The sequence below is a fragment of the Amphiura filiformis genome, chromosome 7, assembly GCF_039555335.1.
Source record: "Amphiura filiformis chromosome 7, Afil_fr2py, whole genome shotgun sequence".
Lineage (NCBI taxonomy): Eukaryota > Metazoa > Echinodermata > Ophiuroidea > Amphilepidida > Amphiuridae > Amphiura > Amphiura filiformis.
Genome location: NC_092634.1, coordinates 23,860,493 through 23,880,101, shown reverse-complemented (window position 1 = coordinate 23,880,101; position 19,609 = coordinate 23,860,493). Strand labels below are relative to the sequence as shown.

The 19,609-nt window shown below is 36.3% G+C and overlaps 1 protein-coding gene across 1 annotated transcript in view; it reads right to left on the bottom strand.

Moving 5' to 3' along the window:
- Positions 1–19,609, bottom strand: part of LOC140156918 (syntaxin-binding protein 5-like) — a 104,379-nt gene that overhangs the window by 78,352 nt on the left and 6,418 nt on the right. The window contains 5 exon segments of the mRNA XM_072179960.1: positions 3,915–3,993; positions 6,263–6,449; positions 6,451–6,471; positions 14,186–14,249; positions 17,909–18,043. Of these exon segments, the coding sequence (XP_072036061.1) occupies positions 3,915–3,993; positions 6,263–6,449; positions 6,451–6,471; positions 14,186–14,249; positions 17,909–18,043 (486 nt within the window).

The window sequence follows — 19,609 nt, the reverse complement described above, 5'->3', positions numbered from 1 at the left end:
AAGATAGATGTTCAGCCCTAGTGGGATTTAAAAGTACGCTAAAAAAAGGCTGCAAGGTCTATAGCAAAATGGATGTTTTTATTTTGTTTTCCCACTAAAAATGCACAGATATTCATCTTTTTTTTTTACAAATATAACCTGTTAATCACTATTTTTGGAATATCACAATAATGAATTCAAGTGAGGGTCAGAAAATGAAGTGAGGGCGGGTGATGGGAAACTCAAAATCAACTTTCATTATCAGTCTAAAAGAAGAATCCTAAATTGGAAAATTGTCTGTAACATTTATCCCACACAAATTCTACTTTATAAAATAGGAAAGTCAAACATGAGTATTTGGATATTTGTAATTAATAATAAAAACAATCATATAGAACACATTTCCTTCCTTCTATTGTAAACAAACCAAAATAATATGGTTAATGAAAGTTAATGAATTATTGAATAGCATTTGATATGATTAGGAAGATAAACTTATCAGAAACTGATGTTTTATCTGAATACTTTAGAGAAAATAAAATATGTAATAATCTGATGAATAAGGTTATCTCAATTACAAAAATAAGTTTTAGTAAATATAAAATATGGAAAACATCCTAATATTGTTCTTCTTAAAAATAAAGTTATATCAATTACAAAAATGTGTGTTAGTAAAGATATGGAAAACGTCCAAATATTGTTCTTCTTCTCGAGAACAAAGTTATCTCAATTGCAAAAATGTGTGTTAGTAAATACAAATATGGTAAATGTTCAAATATCGTTCTTCTCAAAAATCTCAATTGCAAAAATGTGTATTAGTAAATATAAATATGATAAACATCCAAATGTCATTCTTCTTCTCAAGAATTAAGTTATCTCAATTGCAAAAATAAGTGTTAGATACAAATATAAATATGGTAAACGTCCCAATATCATTCTTCTCCATGAAAATAAAGTTATCTCAATTGCAAAAATATGTTAGTAAAATATGTGACCCATCACATCGAAACACGGCAGTTGTCGGAAACCCACATTTAAAGATAATGAAGAAAATGTGCCCCGAAAAATAAAGAAAATAATAAGGAATTTGAATTCTATTTGTCACATAAAATCACCATTCTACATGCGACATGAATGGAAGAGGTGTCATTTTAAAGCTTAAAAACAGTCCTTTAGGCTGGTAAAGAAATCAACAAGTTCATTTTTGACGACAACTGCCGTGTTTCGATGTGATGGTCACATATGATAAACGACCAAATATCGTTCTTCTCAAGTATGAGCTAAGAATGTAGGACATCTAAGCTCATTTTCCCCCTTCCCATCCTACCAGTATGCTTTGTGAATGTGTAAGTGATGGATTTATAAGGAAATGAAATAAAATATTTGATGAAAGATAAAAAAGGGGGTGATAGGGTGATATTGATCAATCAATAATTTAAGTGGAGTTATTGTGACCACTCATACATGGTAAATTCTTGGTATTGTGTCTGGTGATATCAGTGCAGATAGGTAGTTTTGGGACTGACTGAAGTAATTTTTTACTCTGAGATAATGGGTCTAAATCCTTCTGTCTAATGATGCAATTGGGTTCATATCTAACAGTTGCGTAACAATTACTCTAACATATGTCCTTTAAATCAATCAGTGTTGATGACTGCTCTCCCATGATGGCCAGGGGCCATGGTAGAGTGTACAAACAGCCCGGCGTTACACTGATCAGAACTGGTTGCGAGGTCTTTGTAATCACCTGCAACGACCCCACAATTCAAATGCAGTAATAGAGAGAGCGGATAATTGAAGATGAATTTTGCCTCCACCAAGAATCTAACCGGGGACCGCTTGCACCAGAAACAAACACATTTTTAGCAATGAACCAGAAAGCTTTTGATCATAAATCCAAAGACCAGGCTGCTCTCATCATAAATCCAAACCCATCCAATCTCTGCCATATGATTTATATGTTAGAGAGACGATGAGTTGAGAATTCCAATGGGTGAAGGATTTATGATGGATTGCAACTTGCTGAAATCAACCCCAGGTCTCAGGTCTGATCCATGAGGCACAAGATTTGAAATTATTGCTGACTCAATTTCTTCTACATGCTCACACACATTTTAAATCTAATAACAACATTTATACCCAAATCCAGGTACCAACAGAACCAAAGAGGACGAGAAGGAACCCAAAGGAAGCCAGTCAACCAACCCCTACCACATTAGTGAGAGAGGAGAAATCATGCAAACCTTTTGTTCTCACGGTGCAATAAGTACCTTGCATTTGATGATTCAAACAAGACGTTGAAGACAGAGTCATCCTTCTCTTCTCTGAAAATATTTGATTATAACACCAATTCTTAATTCTCTCAGTTCTTAATCCTCACCTTGACCTTACCATATATTTGTTCCTATACTTTTTTTAAAAATTAAAATGTGATGAAAAGATGAATTGCAGGTTCTTAAATCTACTAATTACTATACATGTGGAATTAATATCAATGGCAAAGGTTTGTTTACAGGTTTTAAAAAACTGATGACCTACGAACAGATTGCGTCATAATCATACTGAATCTTATACAAATGGTATTTCAGAATGACACCCAACTCGAGATGTGTTATGGTGTGGTTTTCACAAACATTTACATAACAATGTAGATGTTTCGTAACTCAAGTTGGGTTATTTATTACAATAGGTGGCAAATTTCAAGAAGGAGATTTATGATTGATACATATAAATGAAAGTATAAATTTTGGATTTGTTTGCACAACTACATTCTCATAAATTAAGCAGTCGTACAGTTTAACGTTTAAAGCCATAATGTACAATCTTATTATATGAAATTTTTTTCAAACCTGATTTTTTGGCATATTAGTAATGTTTACACATGTCCCAACTTACACCTAAATGGAATCAGCCAAATGTGCTGTGTTTGTATGTCAACAGAGCACTTTGGACAAAAAGTCATACTTATGACTTTAAATCCCTCGTAGAATTCAATGTAAACGGCCAAAAAAAATTCAGTTTAAAATGGACAGAAACCCTTCCTGGCAGGTATTACTAATACTATTTCAGCATTTCGGGTAAAGAATTACAAAATTTGACAGAAATTGTACATAATGGCTTTAAACTGTTCAATGCTTATCAGGTTGTGTAGAGTTTATTCCAGCATAACGAGGCAAGCTTCCCTTATTATAGTATACATTGCACTTCATTTTTCTTACACTGAAATAAATGAGGTTAACTATGTTATCCTAACTGGCTCACTCATATGAATATGTATCATAAAATCATTGGGCCATTCCAGTTGAAATCCATCCACCCCCTATGAAAGTCATGATCTTAATCTCCCGCACAGTGAGTGTGAATTTCAAATGGGGTTACCTGAATGTGTGACTCCATTTGAAATTTACACCCCCTGTATGGAAGATTAAGGTCATGACTTCCATAGGGGGTGTATGGATTTGAACTGGAATAGCCCCATGTAAAAGCAAAGCTAATCACAATTAATGAGGCTAAGCATTACCAACTAAACCCTGTAGCATGAATATACAGAGTTATTTGCTCTGCATCTGTGGAGTGTAACATGTGCGTAAGCGATCATATGCAACTCTACAACGTTTTGCAAGTACGACAATATATCTTTATGAGTCAGGTACGACCATGTTGTGCATGTACACCATGCTCAGCGCATGTGTTAGGATAGGATAGGATAGGATAGGAAGCTTTATTTCACCACGGAGGCCCAAATCAACAAAGTTGTTCTTCCTTGGGGCCGTTACTGATCACAGAGCATACTAAAACTCTGTACAATTCTGATACTGATTGTACCTGCAAAGAAACTGAAATATAGCAAGAATGTTGGAGAGATGTATAAGCAAAAAGTGAAAGATACACAGACATATTAGTACACAAACAAAATAATACAAATATGGACTTACCCTGATTTGACAGCCCTCCATTCTACCTTTGTGACTGGAGTACATGGTTCGGGCTTCAGGCCTTTGGCAGGAACTTTGGCTATAGATGTAAAAGTAAAAGCAAGAATCCATTGTTAATCTCAAAGTTTCAATGTTTGAATCCATGGCTCTCTTTCATATATTTATTGCATTATATTATGTATTCTTAGTCAGTGGGAGTGGTCTAGTTCATAGACACATAATTTGATTGGACAATCGCATGATTTCGGGTGGCGTCTATCAGGCTGTAGACGACCCCATGTCATCATGCGTGTTGATAACGCGTAACACGCTGGGAGAGGTGCGCGTATGTATCGCGTTGTATGCGTAGACTAGTGCGGAACACACGCATGCGGTAGCAGTACGCGCAACAAAAGATGTGAAGTTGTAAACAAGTTTCGTTCATTTTAGAAAAAGGGGAGTTTTTATGACAGTAACTGAATTTTTGCTTTAAAAAATAGTTTACAGTTATCAAAATAATATTTAACTGACTAAGAATGAGAATAAACGATAGGAATTTTTATTTTGACTATCCTCTACCTATGACAGACGACAGGCAGGTCCAATATTTTTATCGTAGTAAAATATTGGACCTGCCTGTCGTCTATCACACGGTAGAGGATAGTCAAAATAAAAATTCCTATCGTTTATTCTCTAATTTTAGTATTATGTTTAGCTTTGTGATAAGGGTTTACTTTAGCCAGTAATACAGCAAGGTTTACATAGGGTTCGGATTAAGGTTGATAAAGACTTATGGTTAGAGTAAGGCTTGGGTTAAGATCAGAATTTTTTTAATGTCAATTTTAAGGATAATCAAGGCATTACCAGTAGTTATCTCACGGACTAGAGAGATACAGACGAGTTCCAACAGTCATGGTAATGAGGGTCGATCCTTCCATGAAACACGACAGGCAAAACTGATAAGCACATACCGCATATATTTACGGTATTTAGCGTAAATGCGAAAACACAAAACACTATGCTGGTGTGATTGTTAAACACGCACAATCGAATGATCAGCCCTCATGAATATGCGAGAATTCACAGCATACATAGCACAGGGATTTTGACTGTTGATAAATAGTTTGTATAGTCTCGACGAGCTTGGGAAATGATCTCTTGTAGCTGACTGAGTTAGGCACATTGTCCTTACTGAAGATAGTGATTTAATCACAGAAAATAGGTAAGCAAGTGAGCGCCGATACACTCTCAGAAGCAATGGCGAATTCCCTTAAAAATCGCATTATATTGCATTGCATTGCATTGTACAAAACACATCGGTTTTTAGCTCTTGTTTTTATCGGCCCACTCAGATAGGACAAGGTGCCCTAGATCTAAGAATTTTCACAGTTGAGGTCATGTGATCTGATAAAGTTTAGGGTATGGTTAGGGTTTAAGATGCATAATGTATTCTGGGGCTATTCCTAACACAGGGACTGCCGTTTGAGAGGAGTGAGAGCAATCACTCCTCTACAGCTCTTCTTAAGGGATCTAAAATGAGCGTTTATTGCGTTTCAACAGTATTTTTTGTGGGACATGAGAGCACCTCAGACCTATCGAATTGCATTCTGAATACTGAAGCATGTCTTTCTGATATCAAATAATTTTCATTTTTGAAAATCACAATATAATACAAATTTTATGACAAATTATACAAATTTGATATTTTTTTTTTTTTTTATATATAACAGTCCTCGAAGTAAATTATATAAATCTAATGTTATATTCTTAAAGTGTATGTAGCAGGGAGGAAAAGCCGACGGTCAATTGAAAATTTTGACCTTTCATATTGAAGATATGGATTTTTTCCCAAAAGACCTAATTTTTTTGGTGTTTTGGGAAAAAATCCATATCTTCAATACTGAAAGGTCAAAATTTTCAATTGATCGTCGGCTTTTCATCCCACCTACATACACTTTAAGTATAAATCATCAGATTTTTAAAGTTTACTTCAAGTACTGTTAAATATCAAAAATATCAATTTTTAATGATTTGCCATAAAATGTGTATTTTAATTGCGAATTTCAAAAAATCAAAATTATTTGATATCAGAATGACATTCTTCAGATTCAGAATGCAATTCGATATGTCTGATGTGCTCTGATGTCCCAAAATAAATACTGTCCAAACGCTCATACCCCAGCCCTTAAGTTGCACTAATTGCAAGAGCGGTTTATAGCTCCTCTAGATGACTCATTAAATTCTTTACGCTTTAATGGGCACAGGTGCAAACAGCTCTTCTAAAGCTCTTCTTGAAGAGACCAGAAGAGCATTCTACAGCTCTTTTCTAATTTTCAAAAGGCAGTCCCTGCTAACAGTGTAATACTTACCATGTGGAGCGATGACATTGGCAGGTTTCACAGGGTTACGTACATTCCATATAGTTAGCGTGCCATCCGTATGGCTTACTATGAATTGTCTCCCTTCATAATGCCACGACACGCAGCGCACAGGTTGGCTACAGTTAAAACGATTTTCAGCTACTCTGTTCTTTAGATCCCATAGCACTACAGCACCCGCTTTCAAAACCAATTAATAGCTGTCAAGAAATAAAAAAAAGAAACAGTTTGATACATCAAATAATGAAAGTATTAGTTGGTTACGACTGCTCCTAACAAAGATTATTACACTTACAGTAGATGCAATACTTACAGTAATTTAAAAATAAAGTTATAAGAGCATTCCAATACATTGTCAATTATGCAAGTAGTTTTGCTACTCATAACGAAGAGATTATAACACTTGCGACAGACCAATACTGTCAGAAATTTAGAAAAATCTGTTTTACATGAACATAAAATAATTTCTGATTTGTTCATTTTGGTAAGTACCCAAGCTCTGCAAGACCTAGACCCTTTTCTGAATGCTTCAAAGCATAAAATTAAGGTGTCGAAGCTTTGTGAAATTCACACATCCGGATAACAGAGAGAGCCTTATAAAAGCGTCCGAATAAGGGAGGTTGGACTGAATGCGTTTTTGTTTGAGACCCAAATCTGTATTTTGTTGTAGTAAAGTGGGCGGAAGAGGGTTGGTCTCAAGAATATTTACACACTTTGTTGAACCTGTGAAAACTTATGGACATCCCATTTACCTTGCCCTCCATAATACAATAGCAACACAAACATGGTTTGACATGATAAGGTGATGGCAAATACGAGACAGCATTTTCCATGAATTGTCTCAAGAGTCCTCAACCAAAAGCACATAATAACCTTTTTTCTGGCGCATCAAATAAAACTTGCTCCCCTCTTCCCCATGGCACATTGTCATAGCAACGAGACAGTCACTAGGACTAGCTAGGAGGCCTTACGCCTTGAAAACCACCACACACAATATCCGCCGATCTAGCGGGTTAATCCTAACAACTGATCCCATCACCTAATCTGCAATATCCTAGCTCTGTTCATAACAGTGTAAACCAATACTTGGATATAATACCCAGGACATGTAGAGAATAAAACTCATATCTGTGATGGTTAAGAAACATAGGACTTGGATTTTGCAGTTCAAATTGTCATTACAAAGGTATGCATTTCTACAAACCTACACGGTTTAGATAATGCTTTATATTTATCACTACTGTCTATTTAATGAATGCTAAGAATATATTGCCTGCAATTTTTTTTTCAGTAGAAATAAGCATCATTGGATGTCATAAATCCAGTTGGAAAAATATTCTGTTCATGGCATATGTGTAGCTTGGCTTCATTAATTGAATCACCTGGATTAAAATTACAATCCAACCTCTCTTATCCGGACCTATAATGGATCTCTCTGTTATCCGGCTGTGAAATCTTCACAGGAAAACGTGTGTTTGATGATTTAACACCTTAATTCCATGCTCTGAATGCTTAGAATGACATATCTATGTTGCATCAAGTGCTCTAATGCCATCTTTTAGTGTTATTACCCCATGTTAAAACAATCTTTTGTTGTCCCTATTTTAGTACTGGGACAGTCAATGCAGAATTACATGTTATTCACTTATCCCGATTTTTCACTGATCCGGCCAATGCTTGGTCCCATCATGGCCAAATAAAAGAGGTTGGACTGTACATGTATGCATTGCATGGTACCTGAAAAATAAATCTACCTGTGTATACAAAACTTCAGGAGCCGATTCTGGCTGTTATTGTTAAATCTAAATACATGCTAACTTAGGTACTGAGCCTGTGTAAGCCTTCATCCCTGAATGACACTACATCATGTATTGTAAATTGATTATGTGTCTTGCGCAAATTTGGTCAGAGAATTTCTGTAAAGTAGAATGATCTATGCCCTATGCCATTGATCTACGCCGTTGTACAATGACCTACATGTATGCCAATTTTATATAATAGAAATCTTTCTTCTCATTCACAGATCGTTTACCAGACATGAAAGTGCCATAAGAACAGAAAATCATCCAAAAATCAGGGTTTCTACAATTGTTTTTCTAAAGATTCATTTCCTGAAACAAGATTCAATTTCCTGAAATCCTGAAATTTCCAGAAAACTTGCATCCTTCCTTTACGTCCATCATTATCATGAATATTTTGCTATAATTTCCTATTTTACCACATCAATTCAAGAGAACAATCACCTCCCACTCATGGGCATCTATGAAAACATGTTTTCCAATACTGTGCTAATTTTCTGAGCCCCTTGATGATTTGGCGGTGTACAAACACGGTGTGCAATTTTGAAATCAACATTTTCAATGGTGCAATGTGTCCCTGTCATTTAGCTATATAAAGGTCAACAACCCTCATTGTTTCATCTGCAGTGTAAAGTCAGGCAAGAAAAAGTCATGTTGCAGCAATTGTCGCTTGCTGAAGTGCCCATCTTATTTTCCTTGGTGTTTGAGCCAAACTCCCATGAATTCACTTGTTGTTAGGGGTTTTGTCATTCCTCCCACACAATGAGTGTTTTACCTTTACAGTGCTATATCATGTCGGTACCCATTTTATGAGGGGGTATCAAAAAGTTTTTGAAATCACCCAGAATTGAAGGAGCTATATCAATGAAATTTTGTTAGTGTAATCACTGATCTTTATCTACATTATGGTCCAAATATGGTCTCATATGTACGTTTACTTTCTTTACTGCTGGCGCTAGATGGGCGGTAAGTGCATAACCTTAACAGTGAAGATCATCCACTTTCTTCACTGTGGCCGTATCATCCCTAAGTGATGGACGCCCACTTCTTGGCTCTTCTGTGAGGGACATGAGGCCAGTTTGGAAATTCTTTTTAAAAAAGCAACAGTGCCATACGACAGGCAATCATCACCGTAGACAGCCTACATTACATCATACATTTTCTGGACATTGTAGGCTTAACCCTTCAAATGCAGGAATTTAATCACACTGCGTGCCTCAATTTTCTCCATCTTGCAGGTTATGCGCCTACCGCCCATCTAGCGCCACATGTAAAGAAAGTAAATATGCTAATGAGACCAATTTTGGACCATAATGTACTTAAGGATCAGTGATTACACTGACAAAATTTCATCAATATAGCTCCTTCAATTCTGGGTGATTTCAAACACTTTTTGATACCCCCTCGTATACACCTGGGTAGAGACTGGAGAGAGACAATAGAGGCTCAAAAGACTTGTTGATAGAACTATCTTTGGTATTCATACACTATAGATTGCGAGAACCAGCAGAGCAAGTGTAAGAAAAATCCAAACCATGCATTGATTGTGCATTGTATATATACACGGGCGTGCACTCAGTGCTTTCGGACGCATTCCTTTTTTCTTGCGGGTTGTTGCATTTATATTTGTTTGTAATTTCCAACACTTTTAATTACAAATTTGTTATAAAAACAGCAAAAATCACATGTGTTTTGGGGCTCGTGCATTAAACCCATCAACATCAGCATGCGTGCATTATTTGGTCTAATTTCTATCCCAACAAGTAATACGCGTCCATTAACCTATAATTCAAATATGCAACCCTCCGATTACGAGTCAATGCCCCGGGGTCAATACCCATACCGCTAGGCCACCGTGGCTCTCTGCACATTTACAACCATGATAATGTAAAAGAAGATGACTGTGTATCATCATATCATGGTTATTTCTAGTTTTACATCTTTCTTCTCTGCTTTCCTATCTCGATTATAGGTCAAGGCCCGTACCGCTAGGCCACCATCATGCCTCTCTGCACATAATCATAATAATATAAAACAAGACGACTGTGTTATTCATATCATGGTCATTTCTAGTTTTACATGTTTCTGCTTTCCTATCTCAATCCTCATTAATGAAATGCAAAAACCACATGTGAATGTGAAACATTAATCCACAATATTATGCTATCTGCCAATCTTGATGTTGTATCATTATTTCAGGTGTTAAATGAAATGCAGAAGATGGCCTAATCACACGCACATATTTTGGGGGGAGCTTTGGTCAACCTTTTCGGGCTGTTGAGGAAGCGCCGGCAAAATTGAATTTTCTTCAGCCCCCGGGGTAGGAGCGGCCACGGTACGCCACTGAATCATGAAAAGCTTGTGACTGCAAATTGTGATCGATTTGTACAGGTCCCCACCCATTTGATTTCTCTCATGTCAGTGCCCTATTCCATGGGTTTTCATTGCAATTTTAAGAATCTCTTAAACAAGACCCCATTTAAGATTTTAAGAAAAAACACCAAACCCGTTCTAGGGTCCTATCGACCCAGATTTCGCGTTTGGGGATTTTGTTAGCTGTATGAAGCTAATAATTTTTTTGGCTGAAATTAATTGATTTTTCGAAAAAAAATTCATAAGTTTCAAATTTTCAACATATGTTCACATAAAAATAAATTTTTAATCCTAACCGACCATACTTAGCAAGTCTGTTCGCCCGTAGAACATGGTTATTTTTGTTCGTTGCCTACACATACAATTTGTTTTAATATGACAAATGCAAATAAATTTGTTCTGATTCACCTGGTTGCCAGCATGACACAGAACGTTCAAAATGATTGATAAATATAGAACACAAAATGAAAAAAATATAACCAATAAAACACATTGAAGCATACGTTAACAACATTAGCGTAATGTTATCGTTTGAGTGAATGGTCTGATACATAAATAGTTTAAAGCACTTTCAATATGGTCAGTTTAATTGAGCACTGCCAGTTTCACCTCATAATATAACGATTCATTTACCAACTCTTTCTCTTGATGCTACACTGCATGGAATTCCATGAATTTATGTATTCTTCAATAAGGTAGAGTATGCCAAGTGGTTAGAGTACTTGCTTCTGGTGAATGAGGTCCCCGGTTCAATTCCTGGCAATGGGAACTTGCTAGGGTATTGACTGGGAGTCTGAATTTATTTGACTACATCTGCAGATTAAATTCAGAATCCCTCTCTCCGTGTGGTTCATTTTCAACTGACCTTTTCGGCAAATCCCATAAGCCTTTGCAGGTAGACCCGAGATATCGTCATTTGACATCACACTGATGTGTACATCGTTTAGTGAACATTTCAAAGCTGTGAAGGAGCACGTGTGGCCAAGTGGATAAGGCGCCCGACTCATAATCTATAGGTTGCGAGTTCGAGCCCCGCTCGTGCCAACGTGTTGTGTCCTTGGGCAAGGCACTTTATCCTCATTGCCTACTGGGGGATTGGGGTTGGGTTGAATTGGATGTTTGTATAGTTGTTTGTTTCAATGTTGCGATATTGGCGCTGATTTAGCTGCTGCCTGCAAATTGCATTGTATCTGTTTAGGTGTGTTTAATGTACAATTCTAGCAATTTGACCTGCGGGTCACCATTTGAGTTTGAAATAAAACCTTCCTTTTTTTTTGTTTTTTGAAGTGCGCAGTAACGATCGGTAACAATGTGCGCAGTAACGATGTGCGCAGTAATGATGTGCGCAGTAACAATGTGCGCATCAGCGTGACGACATCTCAGGTCTACTGGCAAAGGTTTAATGGGATTTACCAAAAATGTCAATTGGGTAAATAAATCATATGAGTACTCAGGGACTGCCTTCTGAGGAGAGCGAAAGCTTGGCTCTCTACTGCTCTGCTTAAATCTGATATAGGAGTGATTTTTTAGCTCTCTTTAGTTGACAATTCTCTCCCTTACATTCTTTTGTAAATGCTCTAAACAGCTCTCCTTGAAGGCGGCCCCAGAAGAGCTATTTAATGCTCTCCTACAAATTCCAAAAGACGGACCCTTTGAAGGGAACTTTAAGCTGCTGGTCCTGTGTATACCCAAGCATAAATATTGCAGTTAGTTTTGAAAAGAGTACAGTGTTTACCCCTGTCTGTCCTCATCTGTCCTGGTTTGTTTGCATGAAGCGCTTAAGATTAGCATTGATATTTGGGTACCCTTTTGCTTAAGCAGCAAAAAACTATAAATAATATATAACTTCTATGGTTTACACTAAAAAATGACAATACTCATTTACTTTGCAATCAATTACCAATTTAGCTACTAACAAGTGCATGCCCCATGATTAAATGACATGACTTCTCATCGTTTGAACTTGTACAATGGGCTAATTGACTTGACTCAATTTAAAACAAACTTGACATGACTGGTAATAGACAACTTGTTCATTTTCTGATTAAACAAAAATGGCTTTTCATTCAAAGGTATGTGATCATTTTATATCAACACATTTCGAGATCTAATCAAGCAAAATGAGTTACTAGTCAACCGACTCAATATGACTCAACTGCCAAAAAGTTAATTGTTGAAATTTTGATAAACACATATGTGACCCGGCAGCACAACTGAGCCCTGAAGTCGCCAATCATCATTTTTGAGATATTCAACCAACATATTCTGCTTGAAATTAGTTTTAAAATGATGTATATCATGTCTATAGTACTTGACATTTAAGTAGTGAAAAATCAATAAAACAGTCAATAAATCCTTTGTTTCCTATTGTTTATTGTTACGTTCAATGGAGCATATCTCAATAGTGGCACTGGCAACATCCGGGCTCAGTTGTGGAGGATGGTCACATATTGCACCATTTTACATTGATCCAAACATATTGAACATTGAATCAACCAAGAAAATGAGTTGAACTATTAAATTTGAAAATTGAAATTTGTGCTTGATCACTTCAGTATAATGTTATGTCTATTTCTGTTTAAACAAAACTCTAGCTAGTAGTAATCCAAGTAGCGTAAACATTCAAAGCAATTATATCCCTCACCAGGATCCACAACATGCTCATCTATCAGGGGCACAATTCTTTAACCCCAATACAATTGTACATTTATTGAACGACCTTTGAACATTTGGGTATGAAAACTCATACTCTGCAACTTGAGGTCAAATTTTGCAGTATGGTTGTTTAATTGGGGTTATTGAACTATGTAATTGGGATGAGGCCATTATGGTCCATAGTGCCTGCTGATTTCCACCCTTGTTATTATTTGTCTGTGAGTTGCATGCCTCATCTCTTGATCTGAAAGCAGCTTAGGCTAAGGACCAGCAGAATACACTATTCCCCCCATCCCTCTCACTGTCACTTGAAGTTGGATTAAGAATTCTTCTTTCTTTTGACCCAAAGGCAGAGAGTAAATTGTTTACTTGACTTGTTGGTAATGGTCTTGTCTATGATTTGTACCTCTCTACTCTCTACCTGAAAGTTCAATTCTGTTTTGGTTAAGCCTGAAGTAGTTTACATTCTCAATAACAAAGATGACATCCCTTTGTTTAGAATTTGAGCTTCATTTTAGCATCCATCTTCTCCAAATTGCATAACTAACGAAAAAAAGGTAATGGAGTCAGACCTGCATTTTTTACAGGACGGAGTGCCCGTCTTTTTTATGTTAGCAATTAGGCCAAACTCCACTGTTGAAATGTTGCTGCGGGGGGATCACCACCCCTCCTCCAGAGCGAGTCTGTTACCTTCCCAGCATTTAAGAATGACGGTACACATTTATACACCTGGGTAGAGAGGAGTAGTTATGATAATGTGCCTTACTTAAGGTCACAACACGATGCGTCGCCAGGGCTCGAACTCACAACCTTCCGATTATGATTCGGAGCCCATTCTGCTCGGGCACCGTGCTTGTACAACTAAATGTCTTTAATTAATTCTAATATAACACAACTACGCTGTCGACAAATGCAACCTTTTTGAGGTATTCAACAACTTAAAAATATACTGAGACAAAATGAAAACAGTGTGTGGTTTTCTTTGACTCATTTTACCAATAAGTATACACTTCCACTAACATACAGTTTCCGCTTATTTTAAAGGCAAAATAATGAATATTTCAAGTTAATATGGTTATATCATTACCTTGGTAGAATCCATAGGGTTATCACTGAGGTGTACCACAGGACCTGGGTGTGTTTTTCTTGACCTACAGAACAAATGAAAGAGATAATGAATATACATATATTTAATAAAATTTAAAACCTGGAGGTGGAGTATTAAAACACAAACTTTGCTTATATATCGAGAGCTTTAAACCAGACCCGCGTAAGTCCATTTTTGGCACAAATGAGTTAAATCCACTATTAGGTATGCCAACGGATATACTTTCTCTGCCAGATGTGTGTATGATAAATATTAAAATAGAGGGCACCCGAGGAAAAGTCAATAGCGTCTACGTCCATACTTGTTATTTAAAGCCAAAACGAGCTGCGTCCAGCATTTGTACACAATGAGTTCACTCATTTCAGTGTTGTATTATGTGCACCAGGGTTCCATTCTGCATTGAACAACTACAAATCAAAATGATTTGTACACATCAGTTTTCATTGATAATGGATGAGTATCGCACATCAAAATCAACATAAGATCCAAATAATATGTAGACTTATTGTATAGCAAGTTATAAACTGTACATTCTGGACACTTCAAGAGTATCCAATATTGCATTTCGAAGAGGCCAGGCAGGCTTGTCAATAAACATAAAAAATGGTGGGTACCAATCTTTTTGATACAGCCTGTACAGTGTGCATGTACAAGCTACATAAGTATTCCCAAGCACACTGGACATTTCTGATTTTAAGCCCTCAATATACATCATCCACGACAAGTACGCTGTAAATGAATGCTATCTATCACAGATAGCAAGTGAATGCTTTAACTGTAGACAGTATGATTGCTCAGTTGACAAAACATTGATTACAGATGCAGCAGGAATTATATATCCAGTAGACAGTAAATAAATGCTATCTACAGTAAATAGCAAGCGAATGCTATCTACAGTAAATAGCAAATGGTATCTGCAGTAAATAGCAAGTGAATGGTATCTACAGTAAATAGCAAGTGAATGGTATCTGCAGTAAATAGCAAGTGAATGCTATCTACAGTAAATAGCAAGTGAATGCTATCTACAGTAATAGCAAGTGAATGCTATCTGCAGTAGATAGCAAGAGAATGCTATCTACAGTAAATAGCAAGTGAATGCTATCTACAGTAAATAGCAAGTGAATGCTATCTACAGTAAATAGCAAGTGAATGCTATCTACAGTAAATAGCAAGCGAATGCTATCTACAGTAAATAGCAAGTGAATGCTATCTACAGTAAATAGCAAGTGAATGGTATCTGCAGTAGATAGCAAGAGAATGCTATCTACAGTAAATAGCAAGTGAATGCTATCTACAGTAAATAGCAAGTGAATGCTATCTGCAGTAGATAGCAAGAGAATGCTATCTACAGTAAATAGCAAGTGAATGCTATCTACAGTAAATAGCAAGTGAATGTTATCTACAGTAAATAGCAAGTGAATGCTATCTGCAGTAAATATCAAGTGAATGCTATCTACAGTAAATAGCAAGAGAATGCTATCTACAGTAAATAGCAAGTGAATGCTATCTACAGTAAATAGCAAGTGAATGCTATCTACAGTAAATAGCAAGTGAATGGTATCTGCAGTAAATAGCAAGTGAATGCTATCTACAGTAGATAGCAAATGGATACTATCTACAGTAATTAGAGCACAACTATACTGTCAACAAATGCAACCTTTTTGAGGTATCCAACAACTTACAGTAAAAAGCAAGTGAATGTTATCTACTGTACATAGCAAGTGAATGTTTTCTACTGTAGATAGCAAATGAATAGCAAGTGAATGCTATCTACTGTAGATACCAAGTGAATCCTATTTTCTGTAGATAGCGAGTGTATGCTATCTTCTGTAGATAGCGAGTGAATGTTAAGCTTAAAAAAATAAATTGTTTGGTTGCCCTTCCAAGACAAAAATTTGGATGGTCGGTAGGTCGATCCTTTTTTTTTCATGGACTCTTCCTCCATTTTGAAAAGGCTAGTATTGACAAATGCTTGATCATTGTATGGTAAAAAAATTGTGTTTTTGGACTGGATTTAAATGGAAATACTTCTTGTTTTCAATCGAATATGCATTTAATAAATAAAATAGCTGAAGTCCTGGATTCTGTCCAAATTTAAGGTTTCTTCTAAAAAGTGATTGAAAAAAACCCAAAAAAACCCCAACATTTCCAATTTTTTGGGTCGGTCGGTTGAAAGCAACCAAACATTTTTTTTAGCCTTATCTACTGTAGATAGCAAGTGAATGCTATCTACAGTCAAAAGCATTTTGAATGCCATCTTCTGTAGATAGTAATTGAATGCTATATACAGTAGATAGCAAGTGAATGCTATCTTCTGTAGATAGCAAATGAATGCTATATACAGTAGATAGCAAGTGAATGCTATCTACTGTAGATAGCAAGTGAATGCTATCTTCAGTAGATAGCAAGCAAATGCTATCTACTGTAGATAGCAAGTGAATGCTATCTTCTGTAGATAGTAAGTGAATGCTATCTACTGTAGATAGCAAGTGAATGATATCTACATTAGATAGCAAGTGAATGCTATCTTCTGTAGATAGTAAGTGAATGTTATCTACTGTAGATAGCAAGTGAATGCTATCTACATTAGATAGCAAGTGAATGCTATCTTCTGTAGATAGTAAGTGAATGCTATCTACTGTAGATAGCAAGTGAATGATATCTACATTAGATAGCAAGTGAATGCTATCTTCTGTAGATAGTAAGTGAATGTTATCTACTGTAGATAGCAAGTGAATGCTATCTACATTAGATAGCAAGTGAATGCTATCTTCTGTAGATAGTAAGTGAATGTTATCTACTGTAGATAGCAAGTGAATGCTATCTACATTAGATAGCAAGTGAATGCTATCTTCTGTAGATAGCAAGTGAATGCTATCTTCATTAGATAGCAAGTGAATGCTATCTTCTGTAGATAGTAAGTGAATGTTATCTACTGTAGATAGCAAGTGAATGCTATCTACATTAGATAGCAAGTGAATGCTATCTTCTGTAGATAGCAAGTGAATGATATCTACAGTACATAACAAGTGAATGCTATCTACTGCATATAGCAAATGAATAGCAAGTGAATGTTATCTACTGTAGATAGCAAGTGAATGCTATCTTCTGTAGATAAAAAGTGAATGCCATCTTCTGTAGATAGCAAGTGAATGCTATCTACTGCATATAGCAAATGAATAGCAAGTGAATGTTATCTACTGTAGATAGCAAGTGAATGCTATCTACTGTAGATAACAAGTGAATGCCATCTTCTGTAGATAGCAAGTGAATGCTATCTACTGCATATAGCAAATGAATAGCAAGTGAATGCTATCTACTGTAGATAGCAAGTGAATGCTATCTACTGTAGATAACAAGTGAATGCCATCTTCTGTAGATAGCAAGTGAATGTCATCTACTGTAGGTAAGTCATAGTACATAATAAATGAAAGCTATCTACAACAGACAACAAGCAAGGGTTTCTGTAGTAGATAGTAAGTGCGAAGGGTCATGTTCCCCAACAAATGGCTATCCATATAAAAAATAAGCTTAAACAGGAAGCCCGCTTGGCTAGTTCTCCACAGAAGAACTGACAATACACCTGTTACTTTAATGATAGACAGAACAGAATATACATGGATAAATTTTAACCTTGACTTATTCCTTTAGGAACTAGAACCAAAAGTGGGGCTTCCACTTTAAAGAGACAAGAGTACTTACAGTTCAATTGCTTTGTTCCAATTGATGACATAACCAGAAAGGACAAAAGATTCTATGTTGACGACATGTACATTGCCTCTCTCTGTGCCTATGTACAACCACTTGCTTTGGAATGGAAGGTCACAATAGGTTATTCTGAAATAAGAAAGAAACAAAAAACATTAGATACCTGTTTTGTCTCAGGGGGGGGGGGGTTATCAATAGGTGGCCAATCAGATGTTGTGGAGGACAAGCAAACAATCTTTTTTTTGGCCTAGTTGAGAACACCTCATAGGAGGCAAGACAGGTTTCTGAATTTGGCAACTATTTATTTATTAACAATGGCCTGTAACATTTCCTGTGCTGATTCATCATTAACATTTCCTATGCACGCCCACATCTGAGGATGTCACTTCCCTATGCATCCAAGATGAAGCCATGACATATGAAAAAAATGATATTAAATCATTCATAATGCAAGTTTTAGGTGAATTTCAAAACTGTTTAAAAGGAATAATTATTTGAAATGCTTATGAATTGAAGTATGGTTTCCCTTAAGTACCCACATATATCCAAGATGGTGGAAATTATCCTACATGCAACTCACAATATTGTGACACATGCTGGGAGTGTGATTTTGCTCAACTTGCGGTATTACTTGCAAGTCCATTTTGTGAATTATCTTGTCTTTAGATTTTCAAAAAAGTATGATTATCATAATAAATAAATAAATTTCGGTGTTTTATATAGTGCCTTTTCCCAGATCTCGGAGGGATCAAAGCACTGTAATTTCGCTGCCATGGTGAATCATCACAATCAGATCGCATCAACTAGGCTGGTTGCAGCCGAACTTTGCGCAAACCTATCTGCACTTAGATTGTAACATCCACCAATTATCTGATTTTTGAAAGCAGGAGGAAACCGAAGATACCGGAGAAAACCTGCAAGAGCGAGCATGGAATCGGAATAAACCAAGTGCATGTGAGTCCTTGGGCTGGCCAGGGACCTTAGTGGTGCAAGGCGAGGGAACAACCGCTGCGCCAACTTGCTCTCCCACATAATACATAAAATCATGTCAAATCACACCTGTCTGGGGTCTAAACCATGACTTCAGTAGCCTGTCCATCTTAGAAAAATCACAAAAGGTCAATGAACCTACAATGAGATGAGCACAATTGACTGTACAGTACTAGAAATGGGTCAACAACTTAATGGGACTGCTAGTGTCAATCTATAACAGTATTTATTCTGTTGGTCGGACATCTGGGGTTTTGCTCCAATTATAGTTTTCTTCATTTTTTGGTTTGACACAATGGATTACAGTTTTCTTGAGCAGAAAGTGTGAGAATATCATACTAGAGAATATTTTAAAATTTCGAAGCTTTTCATTAAAATATTAGGCTGCTGTTTTAAACTTTTTCATTTGCCAAAACATCAATCTCTCACTCCAGTGTCAGCAGAAGGTTGAGGAATATACACAGAATAGCAAAGTGACCAACGGAATTGCTTTGAATATTTTTGCAAATTAGAATTTGAACATATTTTCTGCTTTTGAAGGCCAAAAAATTATAAAAATGGGTTTTTTATGAATTACTTGAAATATTTTTCATTTCTGTCGAAGCTTTTATTTTGAAAAACAGTTTGATGAATCTACTGCTCAGTGCCAGAAGTGGGTAAGTGCAATAGCTGCCCTGTGAACATTTGGCAATTTACACACAATAT